The sequence below is a fragment of the Erythranthe guttata genome, chromosome 13, assembly GCF_056151865.1.
Source record: "Erythranthe guttata isolate IM_541 chromosome 13, IM_541, whole genome shotgun sequence".
In the NCBI taxonomy this organism is placed as follows: Eukaryota; Viridiplantae; Streptophyta; class Magnoliopsida; order Lamiales; family Phrymaceae; genus Erythranthe; species Erythranthe guttata.
The window spans coordinates 9,450,370-9,473,809 of record NC_142545.1 but is presented as its reverse complement, the minus strand read 5'-3'; the positions used below and the strand labels follow the sequence as shown (position 1 = coordinate 9,473,809).

The following is a 23,440-nucleotide window of genomic DNA, read 5'->3' as shown; positions in this document are numbered from 1 at the left end:
AAGTGGCAGTCTCGTCAACAGTAGCAGTCGCAGGAAGAGCAGCGGGGGGACGTTCATTGAGCACATAGAGACGCTCCTCGACTTGGAGCACAAGTTTCAGATTGCGAAGCCAATCCAAATAGTTTGGACCGGTGAGTTTGTTTTGGTCGAGGATTGAGGAAAGGGGATGTTTGGACATTGTTGCTGAGAAAATTTTAAGAAGACAATAATTAGAGTTTAGTTCGTAATAATCGTTACAATTAAAATTTTGGACTTTTATGTTTTAATTGTTCTCCCACTAATTTTATCGAATTCCACCACCCTCTAGCAGACAATCGAGAAAACTTATTTTTCTTTAATGGGCTTTAGGTCCAATAGCGCTAATGTAACCCGTAGTTAATCTATCCCGATTACATAAGCCTAAAGGTAGAGTACTATCAATCACATCACTATGTGACCCTAAAGTTCGATTTACCTCACACTTGATAATGACCTAAGTTAATCTAGCGAATATCAAAATCTTCGTGTGTCAAGTCTAGCCTACCAATATGAGATGTCATAGATCCAACTATATCAAACTAATGCAATCCCTAGTTAATCTAGCCGACCACATTAATCCAACATAATTTTATCTATGACCGTATCTCCATCTAATGTCAATTAAATTACAGCTTATCCCACAATAGCACTCCCCGCTAACACGGCTTACTGCACTATTATGAGAGGCTACACATAATTTAATTGTTGGTAGAAGGAAAGAAAAATTCAACAATTTGGTTTTTCTTTATAGCTTGATAATTATTCTTGATTAAGAATGAGGGATTTTATTTTTAAATCTTATTAGCTCATCGGAAGTTTTAGGTTATGATCGTTTGTGATTCCTACAACTATGTTCTCTAGGTATATGGAAACGCATATTGATCCTAAGAGAGACATACGATCATCATCGTACTTAATCACAATTATTCATCTCATGAATTAATTAATTAATTAATACGATAAATTGCAAATATAATTAACGGACCTCCTTCATTCATAAATCATTCAAATAATAATGAAGCCCATTAATTTATTTGCCATCCAATTTGTGTTCCATTAATTAAACTAATTTAACGATTAAATTAAATAATTAATCCAACACTATTCTTTGAATTCAAATTAAATTAATGGATCAATTATCTAATTGGGTTTAATTGATAAATAATTTCAAAAATTAAAAATCAATTAATTTTAATATTAATTCTCAGAAAATCAAATATATTTTTTTTTTTTTTTTTTTTTTGTTGTTGCTGACCGGACCGGTCGGACCGGTTCGACCGGGCCGGTTCGGTCAGCTGAAAAACAGCAGCAAAAATCGAATTTTTCAAAATTAAATTTTTTTTATATTTTCTGAAATATTCAAAATATTTAATTAATATTAAACCACCCAATTTGATAACACCAAAAATTCAACAATTCAACAAATCGAAGCATGCTTTCGAAAGCGATAAACACATTGACAAATAAACGATTAACCCGTGGCTCTGATACCACTGTTGGGGATCGTGCATGTATACGCAGCGGAATTTAAAAATTTTATATCGAACTAGTTTCGATTACATGCATAAACTAATCACATAGTCAACGTACCTTAACGCTTCCGCCATACATATGGTAATTATCGATTTAATTGAAAAACGCGTAAAACCGAAAATTACGAAACATGCTTATACTTCATTTCACAAAATCGAAACATGTAATCACGTATTACTCATGCTCGCAAATTAATAATCATACAAACATGTTCAAATCGAATTACGAAAGTTCCGATTTAATTACCTCCTGTAGCGTGCGATTTCGACGAATCGAAATCCTAGAACGAGTCACGTACAAGCTGCTAATTACCAATCCACGGGGCTGCAACTCACGGCTGGACCAAGCTGATCCAGCAAGCGACGAACGGCAGTGAACGGCAGCAGCAGCGGCGGCGCGTGGCAGCGGCAGCGGCGGCGCGTGAGCGGCGTATCGGCGCGTGCGGCGGTGCGTGGATTCGTCGGGGCAGCAGCTCCTCTCCAATTAGGTTTCACCTCGTATTTTCGACCCACTCGAACTACAGCACTAGATGTAAACGAGTTAGACAACAACAAGAATAAAACGAAGGAAACGAGAGAAGAAAAACCGGCGGTTTTCCGACGGTGGTCGGCGGTGGCGCGCCGGTGGAGCAACGGCCGAAGAGGGGCTGAGCGGCTAGGGTTTTTGTGCTGAAAAATCTGATCTCAAACTCTTGTTTGAGGTCTATTTATACCTAGGGTTTTCAACCCTAGCGGGCTTAAGTCATTGGGCTTGACCCACTGATGCATTAAACCCATTCCCTCGTCGGCCTCGTTTCTAATAAACGATCGTTCACAAAATTATAACAAAATTATATTTGTGACGAGCTCAAAGCCCTCGTCGATACGAGTGCCTTTTCGAAATTTCCAATTTCCAAAATTGGAAACTTCCACTTCAGTGGACTTGCTAAATCGGGAAACTTCCCAATTTAGAAAGTTCACTAAATTCCGCATTTCTCTCTTTCTCTACGTTTATTCCGATTCGCAATCCACAATTACGAATCTTGGATTCAATCATATCGACATCCAATCGTTCAAAGATTAACACATTAATCTATGCTTGTTGTTATCAAGGATCTATATTACACGAGAAGTGTGACCCTCAATGGTTCAGGTGTATGCTAGCCGCGGGCTCACAACTCTTTGTGATTCGAACAACACATTGTTCTTATACGAACTCCTCCCAAGAGTCCCGATTAGAGTAAAACTCATTTTACCTAATCCCGATCAAATCGGTGCCCAACGAATCAAGATTGGCGTCTAGCAACTACGCATCATGATTCCCTAGATACAAATGAAGTGCCTGCAAGAACCTTATGATATAGTTAGCGTACAGTACGATCCTTTCGCAGCACATGTCCCGATTGAACTAGAGGCATTGGTTCACCGAGACCTCTTATAAAATTCAATAACCGTGCGAACGTTCTAGGTATTATAAATCCGTTCGTGTGCGACTTAGGGAAACACATTTCCCTAATCACCCCACTATCAACTCTGGCCAGAGATTCCATGGATTATAAACCGTCAGAACACACAGGACATCCATGACTACTCAAGCGCTCGAATCCCCTACTACAATGCACAGACTTCACACTAGATTTCGGATTGCACGAACGTTGGCCCTTGGAGCGGTCCGCGGTGGGACTCAGGGACAGGTCACGATACAATCGGTCCTCTAGTGAAGTCACGGTGATGTCTGGGTCTTAAGGACTAATGGTGTACAACTATATCTTAGAAACCTATTACTCGATGAATGAGAACCACTTATAGATTTCTAGGGCGAGGGAGTTCAGTGAACTCATCCAGTATGAGCACCCACTCAAGTATGCCGATGTCACAACACCGAGGACTGATGAGACGCAGTACACATACACTAAGTGCTAGTCTCAAAAGGTAAAGGCCGGTATCCTCATTATTGGCGTAACCCATCGACTAGGAACAAGGTTTAACAGTTACATTACATTGCTGAGTTATCTCACGATTCTACTAGATCAACTCACAGTAATAGAGTAACTCGTTAGGACTATATCTATGCTGCTTGCATGGGATAACAGATATAGAATGCCAAATAAGATATTTTATTATTACGAACGAAAAACGATTGTTTTATTACAAGGAAAAGATAAAGACCACAACCACAAGTTGGCTTGCCAGTCACCTACTCTAACAGAAATATGGTGGGGATAAGGGAATTCAGGAACACATCCTGAATATGACTGATAAGGCTACCAAACTTGGAGCTCTTGGCATGAAAGTGGAAGAGTCCTTCCTTGTGCAAATTATCCTTAACTCACTTCCATTAAAGTTCGGCCCATTCAAAATCCACTATAATACTCAAAAAGATAAGTGAAATTTGAATGAGCTGACTAGTATGTGTATTCAAGAGGAAGTGAGATTAAAGCAGAAACGAAATCACTTTGCATTGCCTGAAACTCATGGAATATGAAGAAGAAAGGAAAATTTGTGAAGAGTGGAAAGAAATTTGCACCAAACAAAAGATATGAACCTGGTGAAAGTAGTCAGGGTCATGGAAAGGCTTTTGTTGTTACCTATTACTTTTGTAACAAAAAGAGACACGTAAAGAAGGACTGTGAGAAACGTAAGGCTTGGTTCGAAAAGAAAGGTATTCATCTTTGTTTTGTATGTTATGAATCAAATCTTATCGAAGTTCCTTCTTACACTTGGTGGCTTGATTATGGTGCTACAACTCATATCACAAATTCATTACAGGGATTCCTTACAATTCGGAAACCGGAGAAAAGTGAAAAATACATCTACATAGGAACTGTCTTAAATCTAACGTGGCGTTTGTTGGCACTTATCGCCTCATATTAGAGACGGGTCACAAGATGGATCTTGAAAACACTTTTTATGTACCTTCGTTTTCTAGGAATTTGGTTTCTTTGTCAAAACTGGATGTTTGTGGTTATTCAGCTTTAATGGGTTGTGGAAAACTAAGTTCTCTGTATCATTCAATAATAATTGGTTCTGGTATTTATGTGATAGTTTATATAAAATATATTTGAATCATGAGTTTGAACAATCATTATTAACCACTCATTCGGAAGTTGGCGTAAAGCGAAGCCTAAATAACAAAAATTCTTCTACCTTGTGGCATAAACGATTGGGGCATATCTCCAAGGAAAGAATCGAAAGATTGATAAAAACTGGAATTTTGGAAAATCTAGACTTTGCTGATTTTCAAATGTGTGGATTGCATTAAGGGTACGCAAACCAAACACAATAAAAGAGGTGCCACAAGAAGTAAAGAGCTTCTTGAGTTAATCCATACAGATATCTGCTCACTGCCTATTCCATGTTTTAGTGGATAAAAATATTTTATCACCTTCATTGGTGATCTATCTCCTTATGGGTATCTCTATCTAATTCATGAAAAATCTCAAGCTGTTGACATGCTTGAGGTGTTTGTTACGGAAGTCGAAAGACAATTAGATAGAAAAATTAAAGTTATACGATCAGATCGGAGTCGGGAATACTATGGTAGATATGATGAGTCGGGACAATATCCTGGTCCATTCGCTAAATTCTTAGAAAAGCGTGGTATTTGTGTTCAATACACAATGCCTGGAACACCACAACATAATGGAGTTGCTGAACGTCGTAATCATACTCTTATGGATATGGTTAGGAGTATGCTAAGTAATTCAACTGTACCCATTTCACTTTGGAATGAAGCCTTAAAGACCGCTATGTTTATAAACCGAGTTCCCAGTAAGGCAGTCCCAACAACTCTCTACGATTTGTGGACTGGTAGGAAACCTAGTTTAAGACATTTCCATGTTTGGGGTTGTCCAGCAGAGGCTAGAGTATACAATCCAAATGAAAATAAATTGGACCCTAAAACAATTTCTGGATATTTTATTGGTTATCCACTAAAGTCAAAAGGGTACAGATTTTATTGCCCTAACCATACTACGAGGATAGTTGAAACTAGAAGCACCAAATTCTTAGAGAATGGTGAAGTTAGTAGGAGTGTTGAATCAAGAAAGGTAGAACTTGAGGAAATTAGGGTGGATATTTTACCATCTTATTTCGCTGAAGATAAAGTTACTCTTCAACCTATACAGCAGGTTTAAACAAATGATTCGCCACTCCATGAAGATGTCATCATTGGCAATATTGTAGAACCACCACAATCGGTAGCTTTGAGGAAATCTCAAAGGAAAAGAAAATCTGCCCTATCCAATGATTATGTGGTGTATCTACAAGAATCTGATTTTGATGTTGGTATTCAAAATGATCCAGTTTCATATTCACAATCCATGAAAAGTAAAGATTCTAGTAAATGGATTGATGCTATGAATGAAGAGTTGAAATCAATGGACTATAATGGTGTCTGGGATCTTATCGAATTGCCTAAGAACACTAAGAAAGTCGGATGTAGATGGGTCTTCAAGACCAAACATGACTTTAAAGGCAACATTGAAAGATTTAAAGCTAGACTAGTGGCGAAAGGTTTCACTCAAAAAAAGAAGGCATTGAATATAGAGAGACTTTCTCTCCAGTATCTAAGAAAGACTCTCTTAAAATCGTCATGGCTCTTGTAGCTCATTATGATTTGGAGTTGCACCAAATGGACGTGAAAACCGCTTTTCTGAATGGGAATTTAGATGAAGATATCTATATGAACCAGCCTGAAGGATTTGTAAAACATGGAAATGAACACTTGGCTTGTAAATTAAAGAAATCCATATATGGACTTAAACAAGCTTCTAGACAATGGTATATAAAATTCAATGATACCATTACTTCCTTTGGATTTAAGGAAAACACTGTTGACCAGTGTATATATCTAAAGGTCAATGGGAGCACGTTTATCTTTATAGTCTTATATGTGGATGATATTTTACTAGCAAGTAGTGATCTTGGTTTACTTCATGAAACCAAGAATTATCTTTCCAAGAATTTAAAGATAGTTGATATGGGTGAGGCAAATTATGTTATTGGGATAGAGATCTTTAGAGATCGATCTCGAGGATTGTTAGGCTAGTCTCAGAAAGGATATATCAATCGAGTTCTTGAAAGATTTAATATGCAGTTTGGTTCAGCCATTAATGCTCATATCACGAAAAGTGATAAGTTAAATGAAAAGCAATGTCCAAAGAATGATTTGGGAAAGGAGAAAATGAAGTTGATTCCATATGCACGAGGAGTTGGAAGTCTGATGTATGCATAGACTTGTACTAGACCAGATATTAGTTATGCAATAGAACATTAGAAGGCAGCAAAGAAGGTTATGAGGTATCTTCAAGGAACAAAGGATTACATGCTTACTTATAGGAGATCGGGCCAATTAGAGGTTATTGGTTATTCAGACTCCGATTTTGCTGGTTGTTTAGATAGTAGAAAGTCCACATCGGGCTTTGTATTTAGCTACTGGAGCAATCTCGTGGAAGAGTGTAAAGCAAAGTATTATTGCTTCTTCCACAATGGAGGCTGAGTTTGTAGCATGTTTTGAGGCATCGAGTCATGCACTGTGGTTGCGAAATTTTATCTTAGGGCTTACGGCTGTCGACTCAATTGCTAAGCCTTTGAAGATATATTGTGACAATGCCGCAACCGTTTTCTTCTTTAAGAATAGAAAGTATTCAAGTGGACCAAAGCACATGGATCTTAAGTACTTGGTTGTTAAAGAAAGAGACGAGAAACAACAAGTGTCAATAGAAAATTTAAGTACAACTCTTATGGTTGCTGATTCATTAACTAAGGGATTGCATATAAAGACATATGAGGAACACATTATTAGAATGGATCTTTTGAGCAATCCATAATTTGATGAGTTATTGTGATTGTAATTGACACTTAATTTATTTAATCAAATGCTTATGTTTTCCTGTTTCCAATTATGTGTGCACATATTATATTTGGATTTAACAGGATTTGTCCTAACAAGACACAATTCAAGGGGCTTTTATGGATTAGAATAGTAAGGGTTATTAGTGGCGTGATACATAGAAGGGAATATGATGAATGAATCATATGACCGCTATGATTCACATTAATAACTCAAACTAGTTCTAGTATTAAAGTACTTTATTTACCTATTATGGTAATCACCTTAAGTTTCTTATAAAATCGTGATCACGTGTCAAATGTTTTGTATGAAGAACCCACCAAGTCAAAAAAAAAATTAAACTTATTTTTCTTAAACGGTTCAATGGGCCAAGTGGGAGAATGTTAGTTTTATTTTATTTAATGGCCCATTAACCTTTGAATTTAATTTATTAATTGTGGGTAATTCAATTATGGTATTAAGGTGATTTTATGGTAATTGATTTGTAACGTTGATGGCAATAAAAGACCATGATGGATGGGATTTTTCTTCTGCCGTTTCAAATCAACCGTGGCCCTGTTCTCTCGTCTATAAAAGAATCTACAAATCTTCTCCTCAACAATTAGCAATTTGAGAATCTATATTATATATAAAACTAAGATACACAATCAAAGTTTTCTAATTGAGGAGATTGAGTTCATAATGTTTTATTAATTTCAAAATAACCCCACTTACCATATTCACCCATATTACTAATGAATTAATTTCACATTATTAGTTTTTAAATTTTATCTCTCCTACATGTCAAAATGGTGTCTTTTTATTGGTTATTGATTTTCCTTTTGGGTCCATTGCATCATATTAAAAACCGTAAATATATAAATGGACTGCCCTATTAATTTGGGTTAATTAAATTTTATGCACAATATTATATTAATTGCCAAAAAAACCCAATTTTCAAATGTCATCTATCCTACGTGGCAAAATAGTGTCTTTTTATTGGTTAATGAATTCTTTTTTTATTATAATATTTTCATTAAAAAAATAGAGGGACTGAAATGCAATTATGTTCCACCACATATATCACAAATTATTATTAATTTCAAAATAACAAAACTTACCATAGTCACCCATAGTATTAATGAATTAATTTCACAATAACCAACCCTCATTAGGAGAGTTGGTACCTAGCCTTTACCAATAGGGTGAAGGTCTAGGGTTCGAGTCCCCCCCTCCCATATTTCCCCTTGTAATGGACTTGAATTTACTCAAAAAAAAAAGAATTAATTTCACAATAAATTTTATCATCAATTTATATTAATTACTTTTTTTGTTACCTTTTTTATATTCTCTAACTCTACTATAAATTAACAGTTAACATGATGTACATTCTTCAACTTTTCCACATACTTTTTTTTTTCTGCTTCGGAGATATGGAGAGAATTCTTGAAAAAGAATTGCATTGGTATCACCTACATGCAATGGTATATTCATCATAGTCTCTTTTTTAGTGTAACAATGAATTATTGCTTTATTTTGTATCTGATTTCTTCATTCAAATTTTATATGTAGCCTTTAAAGAATGCTTTTGTTGAGGCTTCTCGGTTGACCGGATTGTCTACTATCAATATTCGATACGAGGAGGGAAATTATTTTCAAGTTGCGGTATCTTCGCGCCAAAAACATGGAAAAATGTATATGTTGTTGACTAAGGGTTGGACAGAGTTTTGTTACGCACATAACATGGTTTGCGGCCACACGTATTCTTTTTTTTTTAACCAATGGGATGATGTACTTGAGGTGTGGCACGGCCCAGCCTTTCCAACGATATGATATGTCTTCGCCCTCATTAAAGTTTTATTATTAATAATATGAGTTGCATGGATTTATAAATAATTTCAATTTCTTTTAGGGTTTTATTTATCATGTTGAATGAGCATATATATATATATATATATATATATATATATATATATATATATATATATATATATATATATATATATATATATATATATATATATATATAACATGAAGGTTGGGAAAACGTACTCTTTTCAGTACAATGTTAACAAAAAAGTCTTAACAGTGGAGCTTATTGATGGAAATTAGCAGGATCGTTGAGTTTACCCCTATTAGTTTATTATTAAACCTAATGTTGCAATGTTTTTTAAATTTTACATATGGTTGTATTTTTATTAATGTAACTCATTGGTTTTTATGTTAGATGTTATATTTTAGATGGAAGTTTGAGTACTGTTATTCTAAAATATAAACATTAAACAATATGGAAACCAACTCTTGATTTTGTGATTTAACCATTAAGCTAGAATGTCGTAATATATTATAAGCTCTTCTAATTTAATTTAAAATTATGCATTCATAATTGTACAAATATAAAACTTATAATATAATATAATAGCAATACCATAATCAACCTCTATTTATTTATAGTATAAACCTATAATATAATATTATTTTATCATATAGTAGTATTTTATAATGACTAATATAATTGAGATGATTATCTATATTAGCAGCTAATTGAAAAAAATAAAAAATAAAATCAATGTTGATACGTGTATGTCAATTACGGGATTACAATTAAGTCCAATTCACAATTAATGAAAACAAACACTCTTATTAAATACGTATACGTATACTCCTACATTAATGCCTAAATTAGAGTAAATGTGAATAATGTCCATTTTAAATATTCCATTTGTTTTCCAACTAATCCCTAAATTATAGTACATGTGGATATTATATTAAGGGAAAAAATATATGATCTCGGTTATATATATATATATATATATATATATATATATATATATATATATATATATATATATATATATATATATATATATATATATATATGCATATAAATAAATGCCTAATCGTAATTTATGTATTTTATTTATAGGAAATTCCTTAATTTTACTTAATTACATGGAATATGAATATTTATTAACTTTAAATTACTCTAATTTCGGTATTATTAAATATAATTACGATTAGGAATTATTAACCATAGATTACGGAGCTAAAATTTAGGAATTATGATTTAGGAATTATATTATTCACATTTACTATAATTCAGGGATTATTACTATAATTTAGTAACCATTAAGTATTATTATCAATATATAGAGACTTTTAAAACGAACAATAAATCTATTTTAATATAAAATTGCTATTAATTAATGAAAGTTAGGTAATTATGTTTCATTAATTGGAATATGACTATTTATTGCAAGAAAAATTTTGTACATTAAATAGTTTCGTATCATGCTTACAAAATATCAAAATCAACCATTAAATTAGGAACTAATTACTATAATTTTTGAATAATTAATTCTTACCATCTTATATATATATACCGTTTATTTCATTTCATTGGTTGTATAAAGTGCAGAAAAATTATATTATTTCAACTAATCATCATTTAGATATCGCTCTCTTTTTATGAATATTGAGTATAATAGTATTCTTACAATCCGATCCACGCAATACGGCACGTGGCATATAAGATCGATATTTTGTAGTTAACTTTTTTTTTTTCATTTATTTTATAGTGTTCGAGTATAATTTTACTGAACGAATACATGTAGTTATTAGGTATTTACCATTTATCGCTATTAAAATCACATATAGTTCACATTGTGTAATCATCTCTTCATCTTTCCTTAGGCTCTCTAAATCATATATCTACTTTTTATTTTATGCATATATTCATGACTTTACACTTTAGTCCAATTTAGATTGTGGAACAGTTATATAATTTTTATTCGTATTTTTTTCAAAGTATGTTTTAAATTACGTATACAATTTTATTATATTTATTTACATGTTAAAATTTTTGAGTTGAGTTGATCTTATTCATATAAGATCTATGTATTTATATACATACATCTTATAAATAATTTAACAATTTATATGAAACATTTTTTTTATATGAAAGTAATTTAATTTTCTATGTATATGATTACAATATATTATTCTTTTTTCCCATTCTAAGACACAATGTCAAGAGATATTTTTGAATGCTACAAATATTGATTACTTTTAATTATATTTAATAGAAACATGCATACACACATCTAACTGTGAAGCTTAAGTTTTGCAGGTTTATGTGCATAGTATTTACATATGGATAATAAACGAAAGACGCCTTCTTCACCTGAAAAATCTATATTATACGATGTACCTATTGGTAAGCTACATATTCGTGTTGTAAATGTAAATAGTTTTCAGGTGTATTATCGATTTTTTTTATCTATAGTTTCAGATATATCAATAGAAACAATTATTAAAAGGGATGCAAGCCCATGGCCATAGGATTACCTTCATAATACTAGGTCTCCTGCTAATACTTACCAACGTAAGTTATCAATAATCGTTATTTACTTCATAATTCCATAGATGAAATATTTTTGTAAAATTATGGATATATAGATCATAACAAACAGTATGTGTTTTTATTACATGGTCATATATTTTCTTTAAATTAACTGTTATTTGTTCAAATTCATTGGACTCAGATAAACAAACTCCAATTCAGTCAGTATTTTCAACTAGAGAAGTCATCATGGACAATAATGTTTTGTCTCCAAAATTTGTTGGAAGTAAGTATTATCATTTTGTCATATATATATATATATATATATATATATATATATATATATATATATATATATATATATATATATATATATATATATATATATATATATATATATATATATATATATATATATATATATACATATATATATATATATATATATATATATATATTAAAGTACAACAAATTAATATGAAAACATTACAACAATAAAAAAATCGCAGGTTTTCCAAAGTCCTGTCAATTGACTGTCGACGGATCTCAGATGAAAGAGAACCAATTCGCCAGAAACATGTCTGACAATAGTAAGTCATATATACATACCTATTTTTGTAGTTATTGATTGGATATGGTTAATATTTATTATTAAATACGTTATCCTTTACTATTTATCAATAAAACGTGTAGGTTATATTGTTAAAGGAAAATGCAAAGAAATAATGATTGAACAAGTTGGAAGCAAACGAGGTAAAGGAAGCATTACTGGACAAAAGAAATTGCTTGGTGACGCATTCAAGGGAATTAATCTTGATCGAATGCGTGATAACGGCGTTCTAACCGACATATCCAATGGTTAGCTATTCAACTATATAAGGGTTAATTGCGTCGTTATTAATATATATTATATGGTACGCATGTATGAAATTTTATTGAATAGTCTTAATGAATATTTACATCTTCTTCATATTATAAGAAGTAAAATATTTTTGAACTACAAGTATAAATATCTAATTTTACTTAAGTTTATATAATGCATTTAATATATATATTCATATATGTGTATATATACAATATATGTATTTCCACATATAATTAATATCTACGGTTGTAATGTGTATACCACAGTTTATGGAAGTCCGCACTCATCTTTGGAACATGTTGCAAAAGAAAAGGCTAAAGGTATTACTCCTAAAAAATCAAAATTGCTAGGTGATCCTTCAAATCGAGTGAACATGGATCAAACCCAATCGAGTTATACTACAACTAATCGTTCAATTGGTTAGTATTTCATTTAACGTTAAATACGAATATCACAAACTGTTCGATCTTATAGTATTTTTTTACCGTCATTATTTCGTATTGGTCATAACTAACTAAATTTTGTTCTCCCAATATGATTCCACAGATGCTGTCAATAGTGTACGGAAAAAATCATTTCCAACATATACAGAAAAATTGACTAAGAAAAAGAAAGGTATTATATCAAGTATTTTTTTAGCAATAAAAAACAAGTGGCATTAATTAAATGGGGAGTAATTGTGGTGTCGATGTTATGTTAGACGTTAATACTGTTATCTTTGTACAATTATTGCTAAATAATTATAAATAAATGAATTTTATAATAAAGAAGTTATGTTGTTATTAAAACAAATGACGTTGAGTACTGTCGCAATGGTGTATCTACATCGTGTGAAGAGCATTTACAAGTTACAAAATCTTATTACGAATCAAATAAAAGGTGCGATCTTATTTTCTAGGAATAATTTTATGTTTTATTAAATGATTAAGTGTGCAATACATGTAGACAATATTCCAGTTTTTTCTTTCATTTTTATACAAGATGAATGTTTACTATTATGTTAGTTGTACCGTGCGGAATGGAAAGAAGATGGCTAGGAGTCATAAAACAATTGACTCTGTAACACGTATGTTGGATATGACATCAGTACCCGCTATGTTGGTAGATGAGGATTTACAGACGTTAAGAGACAATTCTTCCGACAGCGGAGGTAATTATCTTTGTCATCATCTCATAACGTATCTCATTGCTATGCGTTATTTGTGAGTATATTTTTCTACTGTAATGATAATTTTTTGTTCATAAATGTAGATTCTGAATATGTTTCCAACGATGAGAATAGTGACGATGCAGTTGACGATACTGGTAAATATCATTTTAATCTAACAACTTTTAATCTTAACATTACTAATTATATAAATTCATTACATTTTTTTAGATGAGTAATATTATTTAGTTAATTGTTGATTAGATTATGAAGATCTTGGAGACCAGACGTATGAATGTCCTTTTTGTGGTTCAATGATGTGGTACGGTGAAAGAATTGACAAGCATAGACAAACATCCAGGCCGAAATTTGGCTTATGTTGTATGTCCGGGAAAGTCCAGCTCCCAAAAATAAAAGATGCACCTCCTACACTTAACAGTTTAGTGTTTGGCACTGATCGGAGGAGCAAACATTTCCAAGAGAACGTACGATCGTATAATATGATGTTTTCTTTCACGTCGCTTGGTGGAAAAGTGCAGACATCTATTAATAACGGATCTGGTCCATACACATTTCTGTTACACGGACAGAATTATCATCTACTGGGCAGTTTATTGCCGGAAGAAGGCACTAGGCCTAAGTTTGCCCAACTTTACATTTTCGACACAGAAAATGAGATTCAGAATCGAATTGATGCCGTAAGGTAAATTTTTCGGAATTATATTCATGTTCTACGAAATATAGAGCTTACAAATTATAATTACATTATTTTTTATTTTACAGGTCTGGAAATCAATCTAACAATCTTGACCCAGCCATCGTTGCATCGTTGAAAGATATGATTGACGGTAACAATGTACTTGCACAACATTACCGCGCTGTTCGAGATCGTTTTTCCAATGATGGCCATGAAGGAGTAAAACTCAGATTGGTAAAGAGTCGCAGTACTGATGGCAGGACGTACAATCTTCCTAACGCAAGTGAAATAGCAGGCTTGATCGTTGGTGACTTTGACACACAAGAGGGTGTTAGGGATATTGTAGTTGAGACGCGCTCAAATAAGCTTCAACGAATCAGTGAGCTCCATCCTCTTTACTTGCCTCTACAGTATCCTCTTTTATTTCCTTACGGTGAAGATGGTTATCGAGACGATATCAGTTTGAGAGAATCTTCACTTGCTGATAATAGAAAATGAAGGAAGGTAAGCATGCGAGAATTCTTTGCATACCTAATTCAGAAACGGCATGGAGAACATTCGTTACTTTTGCATTCCAAGAAGTTATTTCAGCAGTTCTGTGTTGATGGATTTTCGATGGTTGAGTCACAGAGGTTGAACTTCATAAGGTTCAATCAGGATCAACTTAGGGTTGACATGTACAAGGGTATAGAAGAAAAGATTTTTAAAGGAGACACTGAGGGTAAATCTGTTGGACAACGCATTATAATTCCAGGGTCGTTCACCGCAGGTCCAAGGTATATGTTTAACAACTTCGTTGATGCTCTTCAAATATGTAACTGGATTGGATTTCCAACCCTCTTCATCACCATCACATGCAATCCCCAATGGCCAGAAATACAAAGGGTGTTAAAAGATACAAATCTCAGGCCGGAGGATCGGCCAGACATTCTGTGTCGTGTGTTCAAAATGAAGCTCAATAGTATTATGACGGAAATCAAGAAGGGGCGTATATTCGGACGTATTAGAGCATGTGAGTATTTAATTAGATATCCATTTATAATTAAACATTCAATACGTTTATATAAATTAGATAATTTAGTCATGTGTGAGTTTAACTACTTTTTGCTTCATTAACTAAATTAATTCATATTTTTTAATACCGTATGTTTACATTTTTTATGCAGATGTCTGCACAATTGAATTTCAGAAACGAGGTCTACCGCATGCACATATTTTATTGTGGTTGCATAATGACGACAAGCCAAAGAATCCAGAAGAAATTGACAGGATAATATGTGCTGAAATTCCTGACGAAGAGAACGACAGAAAGATGTACCAGTTGGTGGAGAAGTATATGATACATGGACCGTGCGAACAGGCGAATTTGAAATCTCCATGTATGAAAGATAGAGCTTGCACGAAGCGATTTCCAAAGCCGTTTGTGCAGCGCACTGAATCAGATGCAGATGGGTTTACAGTGTATAGGAGAAGGGAAGATGGCAGAACAGTTACGAAGAAGAAGACTACTCTTGATAATGGGTTTGTGGTCCCCTACAATCGTATATTGTTGAGTAAATACCGAGCTCACATTAATATCGAGCTATGCAACCAAAACAAGTCAATTAAATACCTGTTCAAATACGTAAACAAGGGGCATGACCGAGTCACAGCGGCATTTTATGAGACACGCAATACAGATGGCGGTGCTGAGATTCGTGATGAGATAAAGATGTACTACGACTGCAGATATCTTTCGGCGTGCGAGGCAATGTGGAGGTTGTTTAACTTTGATATTCATTACAGAGACCCGTCCGTAATTAGGCTAAGCTTTCATCTCCCCGATCATCAGCCAATTGTCTTCAATGAAAACCAGTCGTTACAAACTGTGTTGGATAGGCCATCTGCCAAGCAAACTATGTTCCTGGCGTGGTTTGAGGCCAACAAGAACTATCCACATGCAAGGGACTTGAGGTACGGTGATTTTCCACAACAATTTGTGTATAAATAGGATTCTCGAACTTGGGCGCCAAGGAAAAAAGGATTTTCTATCGGTAGGATTGCGAATGTTCCCCCTGGAAAGGGGGAAGACTATTACCTTAGGTTGCTACTTAACATTCAAAGGGGATGCACGTGCTACGAGGACATCAGAAAAGTTTTTGACATCGTCTACCCTACGTTCAGGGATGCATGTTATGTGTTGGGTTTGCTAGATGACGACAAAGAATACATAGATGCAATAAAAGAAGTGAATACTTGGGCATCGGGGGATTATATAAGAAGGTTATTTGCGGTTATGCTGCTTTCCAATAGCTTAAGTCGGCCCGAACATGTTTGGCAAAGTTGTTGGTTGGATTTGGCTGAGGGTATTGCTTACAAACAACAACGTCTTCATAAAAATCCAGGTATGGCAATTTGTATGGCATTGCATTCAATTAGATTTTACGTATTAATCATTCTTTTAATATTGTCTTTGTACGATTTCAACTAGATGCACATAATTTATCCATTTTTTTATTGTTGAAGATTTACATATATCGGATGAAAGCTTGAAGAACTATACTCTCACAGAAATAGAAAAAATATTGCAAAGCAATGGTAAAAGCCTGCAAAATTACTCGCCTATGCCAGTTCCAATCGAATACTCATCTGAGGACACAGAAAACATATTGGTGTTAGATGAATTGAATTACGATCGGTTTGAAATGGGTAGAGAACTTGAACAGTGTCTTGCTTCCATTACAGATGAGCAAAGAAAGGTTTATGATGTAGTCATGGATGCAGTAACCAATGAAAGTGGTGGAATGTTCTTTCTATATGGCCATGGTGGAACGGGAAAGACGTTCCTATGGAAAACTCTTTCGGCTGCAGTTCGTTCGAATGGAGAGATTGTAATTAACGTTGCATCGAGTGGTATAGCATCGTTATTGCTCCCCGGTGGAAGAACAGTTCATTCTCGATTCGGACTACCCATAAATGTACATGAGAGTTCCACCTGCAGCATATCGCAACAAAATCCACAGGCAGAGTTGCTCATAAGGGCAAAGCTTATTATATGGGATGAGGCTCCTATGATGCATAGATACTGTTTTGAAGCCCTTGACAAGACAATGAAGTCAATATTACAGGTTGATAAACCCTTTGGTGGTAAGGTGGTTGTTCTTGGAGGTGATTTTAGGCAGATTTTACCAGTTGTGCTCAAAGCATCAAGGCAGGACATAGTACATGCTACGATAAACTCCTCACCGCTGTGGAATTTCTGTCGTGTCATGAAGTTGACTAAGAACATGAGACTGCAGTCATGCTCTTCTCCATCTAATGTGGATGAGATAAAAGAATTTGGAGACTGGATACTGAATGTTGGTAATGGGGATGTTGGGGAAGACAATGATGGTGAAGCTTCGATAGAGATTCCAGCAGACATGTTGATTGGTGATTCAGAAGATCCATTCAGAGACTTACTCGAATTCGTTTACCCGGATTTGTTGAGTAACATGTACGATCGAGATTATTTTCAAGGGAGGGCAATTCTTGCACCAACTAATGAATGCGTCGAGTCTGTGAACGATCACTTAATGTCTATCCTTCCAGGAGAGGAGAAGGTGTACCTGAGTTCAGATAGTATGTGTAGGGACGAGCACACAACGGAGGATAATGCATAAATTTATTCGACTGAATTCCTCAACACAATAAGATGTTCCGGAGTTCCTTCTCATGCGTTGAGGATCAAGGTTGGTGCACCCGTTATGCTAATAAGAAACATCGATCAAGCTAGAGGATTGTGCAACGGTACCAGACTTCAAATTATTAGAACTGGTATTCACGTTCTGAGTTGCAAAATTCTTTCCGGAAAAAATATCGGTGACATGGTGTTCATTCCTCGGATGACTTTAATACCATCTAACTCCGGACTGCCAATTAAATTTCAGAGAAGACAATTTCCGTTGATTGTTTCTTTTGCAATGACGATAAATAAAAGCCAAGGCCAAACTCTTTCGCATGTTGGTTTGTATCTTCCTAGGCCTGTCTTCAGCCATGGTCAACTATATGTTGCAGTGTCCAGAGTTAAGAGCAGAGGTGGCATTAAGATATTCATCAAGTCGGATTCGGGTGAACTCACCAATGTTACTAGAAATGTCGTGTACAAGGAAGTATTTCATCGAATTTGAAGGTAGAAAATATTTTCATATTTATCATTTATTCACGTAACATGTTTTTTATTTTATTTTTAAAGAACTTATTCTTTTGCAGGTGTTTCTTATCTATATATTTTCCCCGGTGCGATGTTATTTTCAGTCATTTCCCTAGGGTGCTCGGTGCAATTCTTATTATCTTTTAAGATTTATTTTTAACGATATATTACTATTTAATAGTATTCTGATATCGTAACTATGAAGAACATGACACTTATAACATATTTTTATTATTGTTGGTTGATTACGTTATGTACTTAAATTCGGTGACCGTGATAATTGATATATGCGTAAATTTGTTTTTGAGACATGTATTTTCAGTTAGAAATATGTCGCCCCGTGCATCGCACGGGTGAATACTAGTTCCATCAATTACAGAATACCAGTGAGTTGTGATATTAGAGAGATAGAGAGTAGAAGGTGTGCTACGAATAAGTCTCACAAGGAGATTCAGAGGATGTACGAACAAGGTTCTCACAAGGAGATTCAAAGGAGGCCTGACTAGGCTTGGCTTGTAGATTGCTATCATCCTTGTTCATCATCTCTATCGAAATCCATGGCGAACGGTATGTCGATAATCCTAATTATGTGAATATGTTCTTAAGATGAATTTGATTTCAAAATTATGTGATTAAGGTTTTCTGCATAAAGTTAAATAAAAGTCTTTCATGTGATGGTGGTGTCACGAGTGTTGATGTCTTTCTCCTTTTGCTATTTTGTTTTTCTATAATTGAGTTTGGTTTCAAGTTGCGATTGAAATTGGAAGAGGAAAGAGAGATTTTTTTGCTTGTTTGAAGGAGTTGGTGGACATTGGCAATTCGAGCTATAGTCCCGTACAAAGTGGGGGCCTGTTTGATTGCACTTAATACACATCTTAATGAGTAAATTGCTGATTCGGTAAGCAGAAAGAGGATTCAGTGCATTTGGTGATGAGTTATGAATGAGTCCCAAAGATAGGTGTTGACCGAATCAGCCCAGTGTCTAAATGTGATTTGGACATATTGACCCTTAATCAAATTAACTAATTTATTCCTTGTTTATCATCCTAATTTTTTTTTTCTATCCTACTTTAAACGATTGATTTTCTTCTTCAACCTTAAAATTTCTCTATTAATATTTGTTAGAACACAACAATCAGAAATTCAAAATAAAATATAATCAACGATAAATTATCAACAAAAGGTTAAACGAAAAACTAACTTGAGAAACGAGATAGAGGCTTACAGAATTGCAATGTCCTAAAGACAGTAATTTCCCCCCTTCACCGTGCTTGAAGTTCTACAGATGACTGTCTCCCAGGATTCAACTACCTATATTCCAAGTACAAGCACCAATACTTGGAATCTACTGAACTTTATGTTTCTTCTCTCAATATTATGATATGATTATGCAAAGTGCAAAAGAATATTTTTTCTGGAATGAAGAAAGAGATATTTAAAGAGATGAAGCACCGTTTCAGATTCACACGAAGAGTCCTTTGGATAAAGAATACATCCCTTTGATAAAAAAATAACGTTTTAATGAAAACTGACTCTTTTAACTCCTCTTAACTGCTGTTAATTAATTAAATCCGAAATTAAATTAATTAATGTGTTTTTAATAATACAAAAATCCAACAGTACCCCACATTTTGTATTATTACTCAACACACCCCACAATGATACTAAATGTTTTATAAATGCAGATTGAGAGATGATAAAAATAATGTGCATTAGGAAAGTGTCTTTTGGACTTGAACTTACCCTAGTGAAGAAATATCGGATTTACTTTGTGACGCAGTGGATATAGACGATCTTGAACTGTTCACTTTTGTAGTAAACCAAGTCAATAAGTTTCACACACATTACTTCTTTAACATAAATTTGTTCATACGTATTGGTTCGTTTTGGTCCTGAACGCATCCCGGTTTTCATGAGAGCTTTAGAGAATTAAGCCACTAAAATTCTCATAAATGCGACCCCACATTACTCTCATATAAGTGACAATTATTCTGAGCATTCTACTAAAGCTCATTAAATAAATTATTTCTATGTCATTAAATGCTTAGCATATCCTTGCATCAGTAGATATCACACTTTATCATAAGAATGACCTGAAATTGTGTGTTTCACCATTTGAGTTTCGCCTAACTAGTTTGCCTATTGAACCTAGACCATGGGATCGCCAATCAACTAGGTTAGGTTTCCGCCAGGTTAAACTCATTCAATTGGCTTTAAGCCCATTCCTCTCGACGTAAATTTTATTTGCTCTCTTGGTAGGCCTTTCGTCAAAGGATCAGCTATATTTTCCTTGGACTTTACGTAATCAATGGATATAATTCCATTGGAGAGCATTTGTTTAATTGTATTATGTCTTCGTCTTATGTGCGGAGACTTCCCATTGTATATATTGTTTTTGGCTCGTGCTTGAGCAGCCATACTATCACAATATATACATATAGTAGTCACTGGTTTTGGCCACAGTGGAATATCTTCGCAAAAATTTCTAAGCCATTCGGCTTCTTCAGCCGCTTTATCTAAGGCTATAAATTCCGATTCCATAGTTGAACGTGCTATACACGTTTGTTTGCATGACTTCCATGAGACTGCTGCACCACCCAATGTAAAAATGTATCCACTTGTTGACTTAGTTTCTGTGCTATCGGAAATCCAATTAGCATCACTATAACCTTCAATAACTAGTGGATATTTTGTAAAATGCAAACCATAGTCCATAGTATATTTAATATATTTTAATACTCTGACTAATGCTTGCCAATGATCATGTCCAGGATTACTTGTGTATCTACTAAGCCTGCTTACTGAATAAGCCAAGTCTGGCCTTGTAGAATTCATCAAGTACATTAAGCTTCCAATTACCTGGGAATATTCTAACTGTGAGATTGCATTCCCACAATTTTTCCTTAATTTTCAATTTGCATCAAAAGGAGTTACAGCAGGTTTACACTCAAATTGACCAAATTTCCTTAGAATTTTTTCTGCATAATGAGATTGAGTAAGAATATATCCGTCATTATTTCTCTTTATTTGAATTCCTAAAATGACATCGGCTTGACCTAAGTCTTTCATGTCAAAATTGGAATTCAACATCCTTTTTGTGGAATTTATTATATCTTTACTCGTTCCCATAATAAGCATATCGTCTACATATAAACATACAATCACACAAGAGTTTTTAGTGTTCTTAATGTAAACACACTTATCGCACTCATTGATTTTGAATCCTTGTGTCATCATTGTATGATCAAACTTTTCATGCCATTGTTTTGGAGCTTGTTTAAGTCCATATAAATATTTGACGAGTTTACAAACCTTATGTTCTTGACCGTGGACTTTAAATCCTTCGGGTTGCTCCATATATATTTTCCCATCTAATTCTCCATTTAAAAACGCTGTTTTAACATCCATTTGATGAATGTCCATATTATGTATTGTTGCTATCGCAATTAACATTCTAATTGATGTTATTCTTGATACAGGAGAATAAGTATCGAAATAATCTAAGCCTTCTTTTTGCCGATACCCTTTGGCTACCAAACGAGCTTTATATTTATCTATGGTACCATCGGCCTTTAACTTTCTTTTGAATATCCATTTATAACCTATTGGTTTGTTTCCAGGTGGTAAATCCACCAATTGCCAAGTGTGGTTCTGTAAGATGGACTCAATCTCACTATGTATAGCTTCCTTCCATAAATGAGCTTCTGGTGAAGCCATAGCTTCCTTATAACTTTCCGGTTCTGCTTCAATAAAGCATGTAACAAATTCCGGGCCAAAGGTTTTCGGAATTTTGATTCTCTTTCCTCTTCTTGGTTCCAAGTCTTGAACACCCAAAAAAGAAGACTCATTATCTCGAATTCTCTTATTATTCGATTCAGACTTGCTGTCCTTGTTCTTTTTATAAGGAAAAATTCCTTCAAAAAATTCAGCATCAATAGATTCAATAATGGTGTTCGTATGTATGTCTGAAATTTCAGATTTAATAACCAAGAATCTATAAGCTGCACTATTAAGAGCAAATCCTAAAAATACGCAATCAATTGTTTTTGGTCCAAGTTTAGTCCGTTTTGGTAATGGAACTTGAACTTTTGCCAGACAACCCCACACTTTAAGAGTTTTGTACGACGGAATTCGTCCTTTCCATATTTCATATGGAGATTTATTGGTCTTCTTATGTGGGACTTTATTCAATATATGATTTGCAGTAAGTAAAGCTTCACCCCACAAATTGTGTGGAAGCCCCGAGCTATTAAGCATGGAATTTATCATATCTTTAAATGTTCGATTTTTCCGTTCGGCAACACCGTTCTGTTGTGGTGTATATGGTGTTGTTGTTTCATGAATAATTCCATGTTGAGCACAAAAATCGGAAAATAAAGTGGACTCATATTCACCACCCCTGTCTGATCTGAGTGCTTTTATTTTCTTATCAAGTTGATTTTCAACTTCTGCCTTGTATGTCTTAAACATCTCAAAAGCTTCATCTTTGCTATGAAGTAAATATACATAGCAATATTTACTGCAATCATCTATGAATGTTACATAATAATTCTTTCCACCAAGAGTAGGAGTTGATTTGAAATCACAAAGATCACTATGTATTAGTCCAAGTAATTAATTAGATCTTCCATGTACAGTTTTAAAACTTTTCCTAGCAAATTTAGATTCAACACATATTTCACATTTATGATTGAAATTGTTATCACTTTTCGGAATTAACCCCAATTGCATTATTCTATGTAAGGAACGATTGTTTACGTGACCTAGTCGAGAATGCCACAAATTAAAAGAATCAACGAGATAAGCAGAATCCTTATTTATTTTATTAATACCATGCATAGCAATTACATTAAGTT

General features: G+C 34.0%; 1 protein-coding gene and 1 pseudogene across 2 annotated transcripts; both read left to right on the top strand.

The window, feature by feature from the left end:
- Positions 1–14,923: 14,923 nt before the first annotated feature.
- On the top strand, positions 14,924–17,614 carry LOC148765832 (uncharacterized). Its single transcript, XM_088812369.1, has 5 exons — positions 14,924–15,425; positions 15,580–16,366; positions 16,577–16,797; positions 16,919–17,560; positions 17,604–17,614. The coding sequence occupies exons 1-5, from the start codon at positions 14,924–14,926 to the stop codon at positions 17,612–17,614; spliced, it is 2,163 nt and encodes a 720-aa protein (XP_088668495.1).
- LOC105960503 (uncharacterized) lies at positions 17,534–18,926 on the top strand (annotated as a pseudogene). The gene is made up of 2 exons (XR_016029195.1): positions 17,534–18,563; positions 18,644–18,926. The product of XR_016029195.1 is annotated as an uncharacterized LOC105960503 (transcript).
- The last annotated feature ends 4,514 nt before the right edge of the window (positions 18,927–23,440 follow it).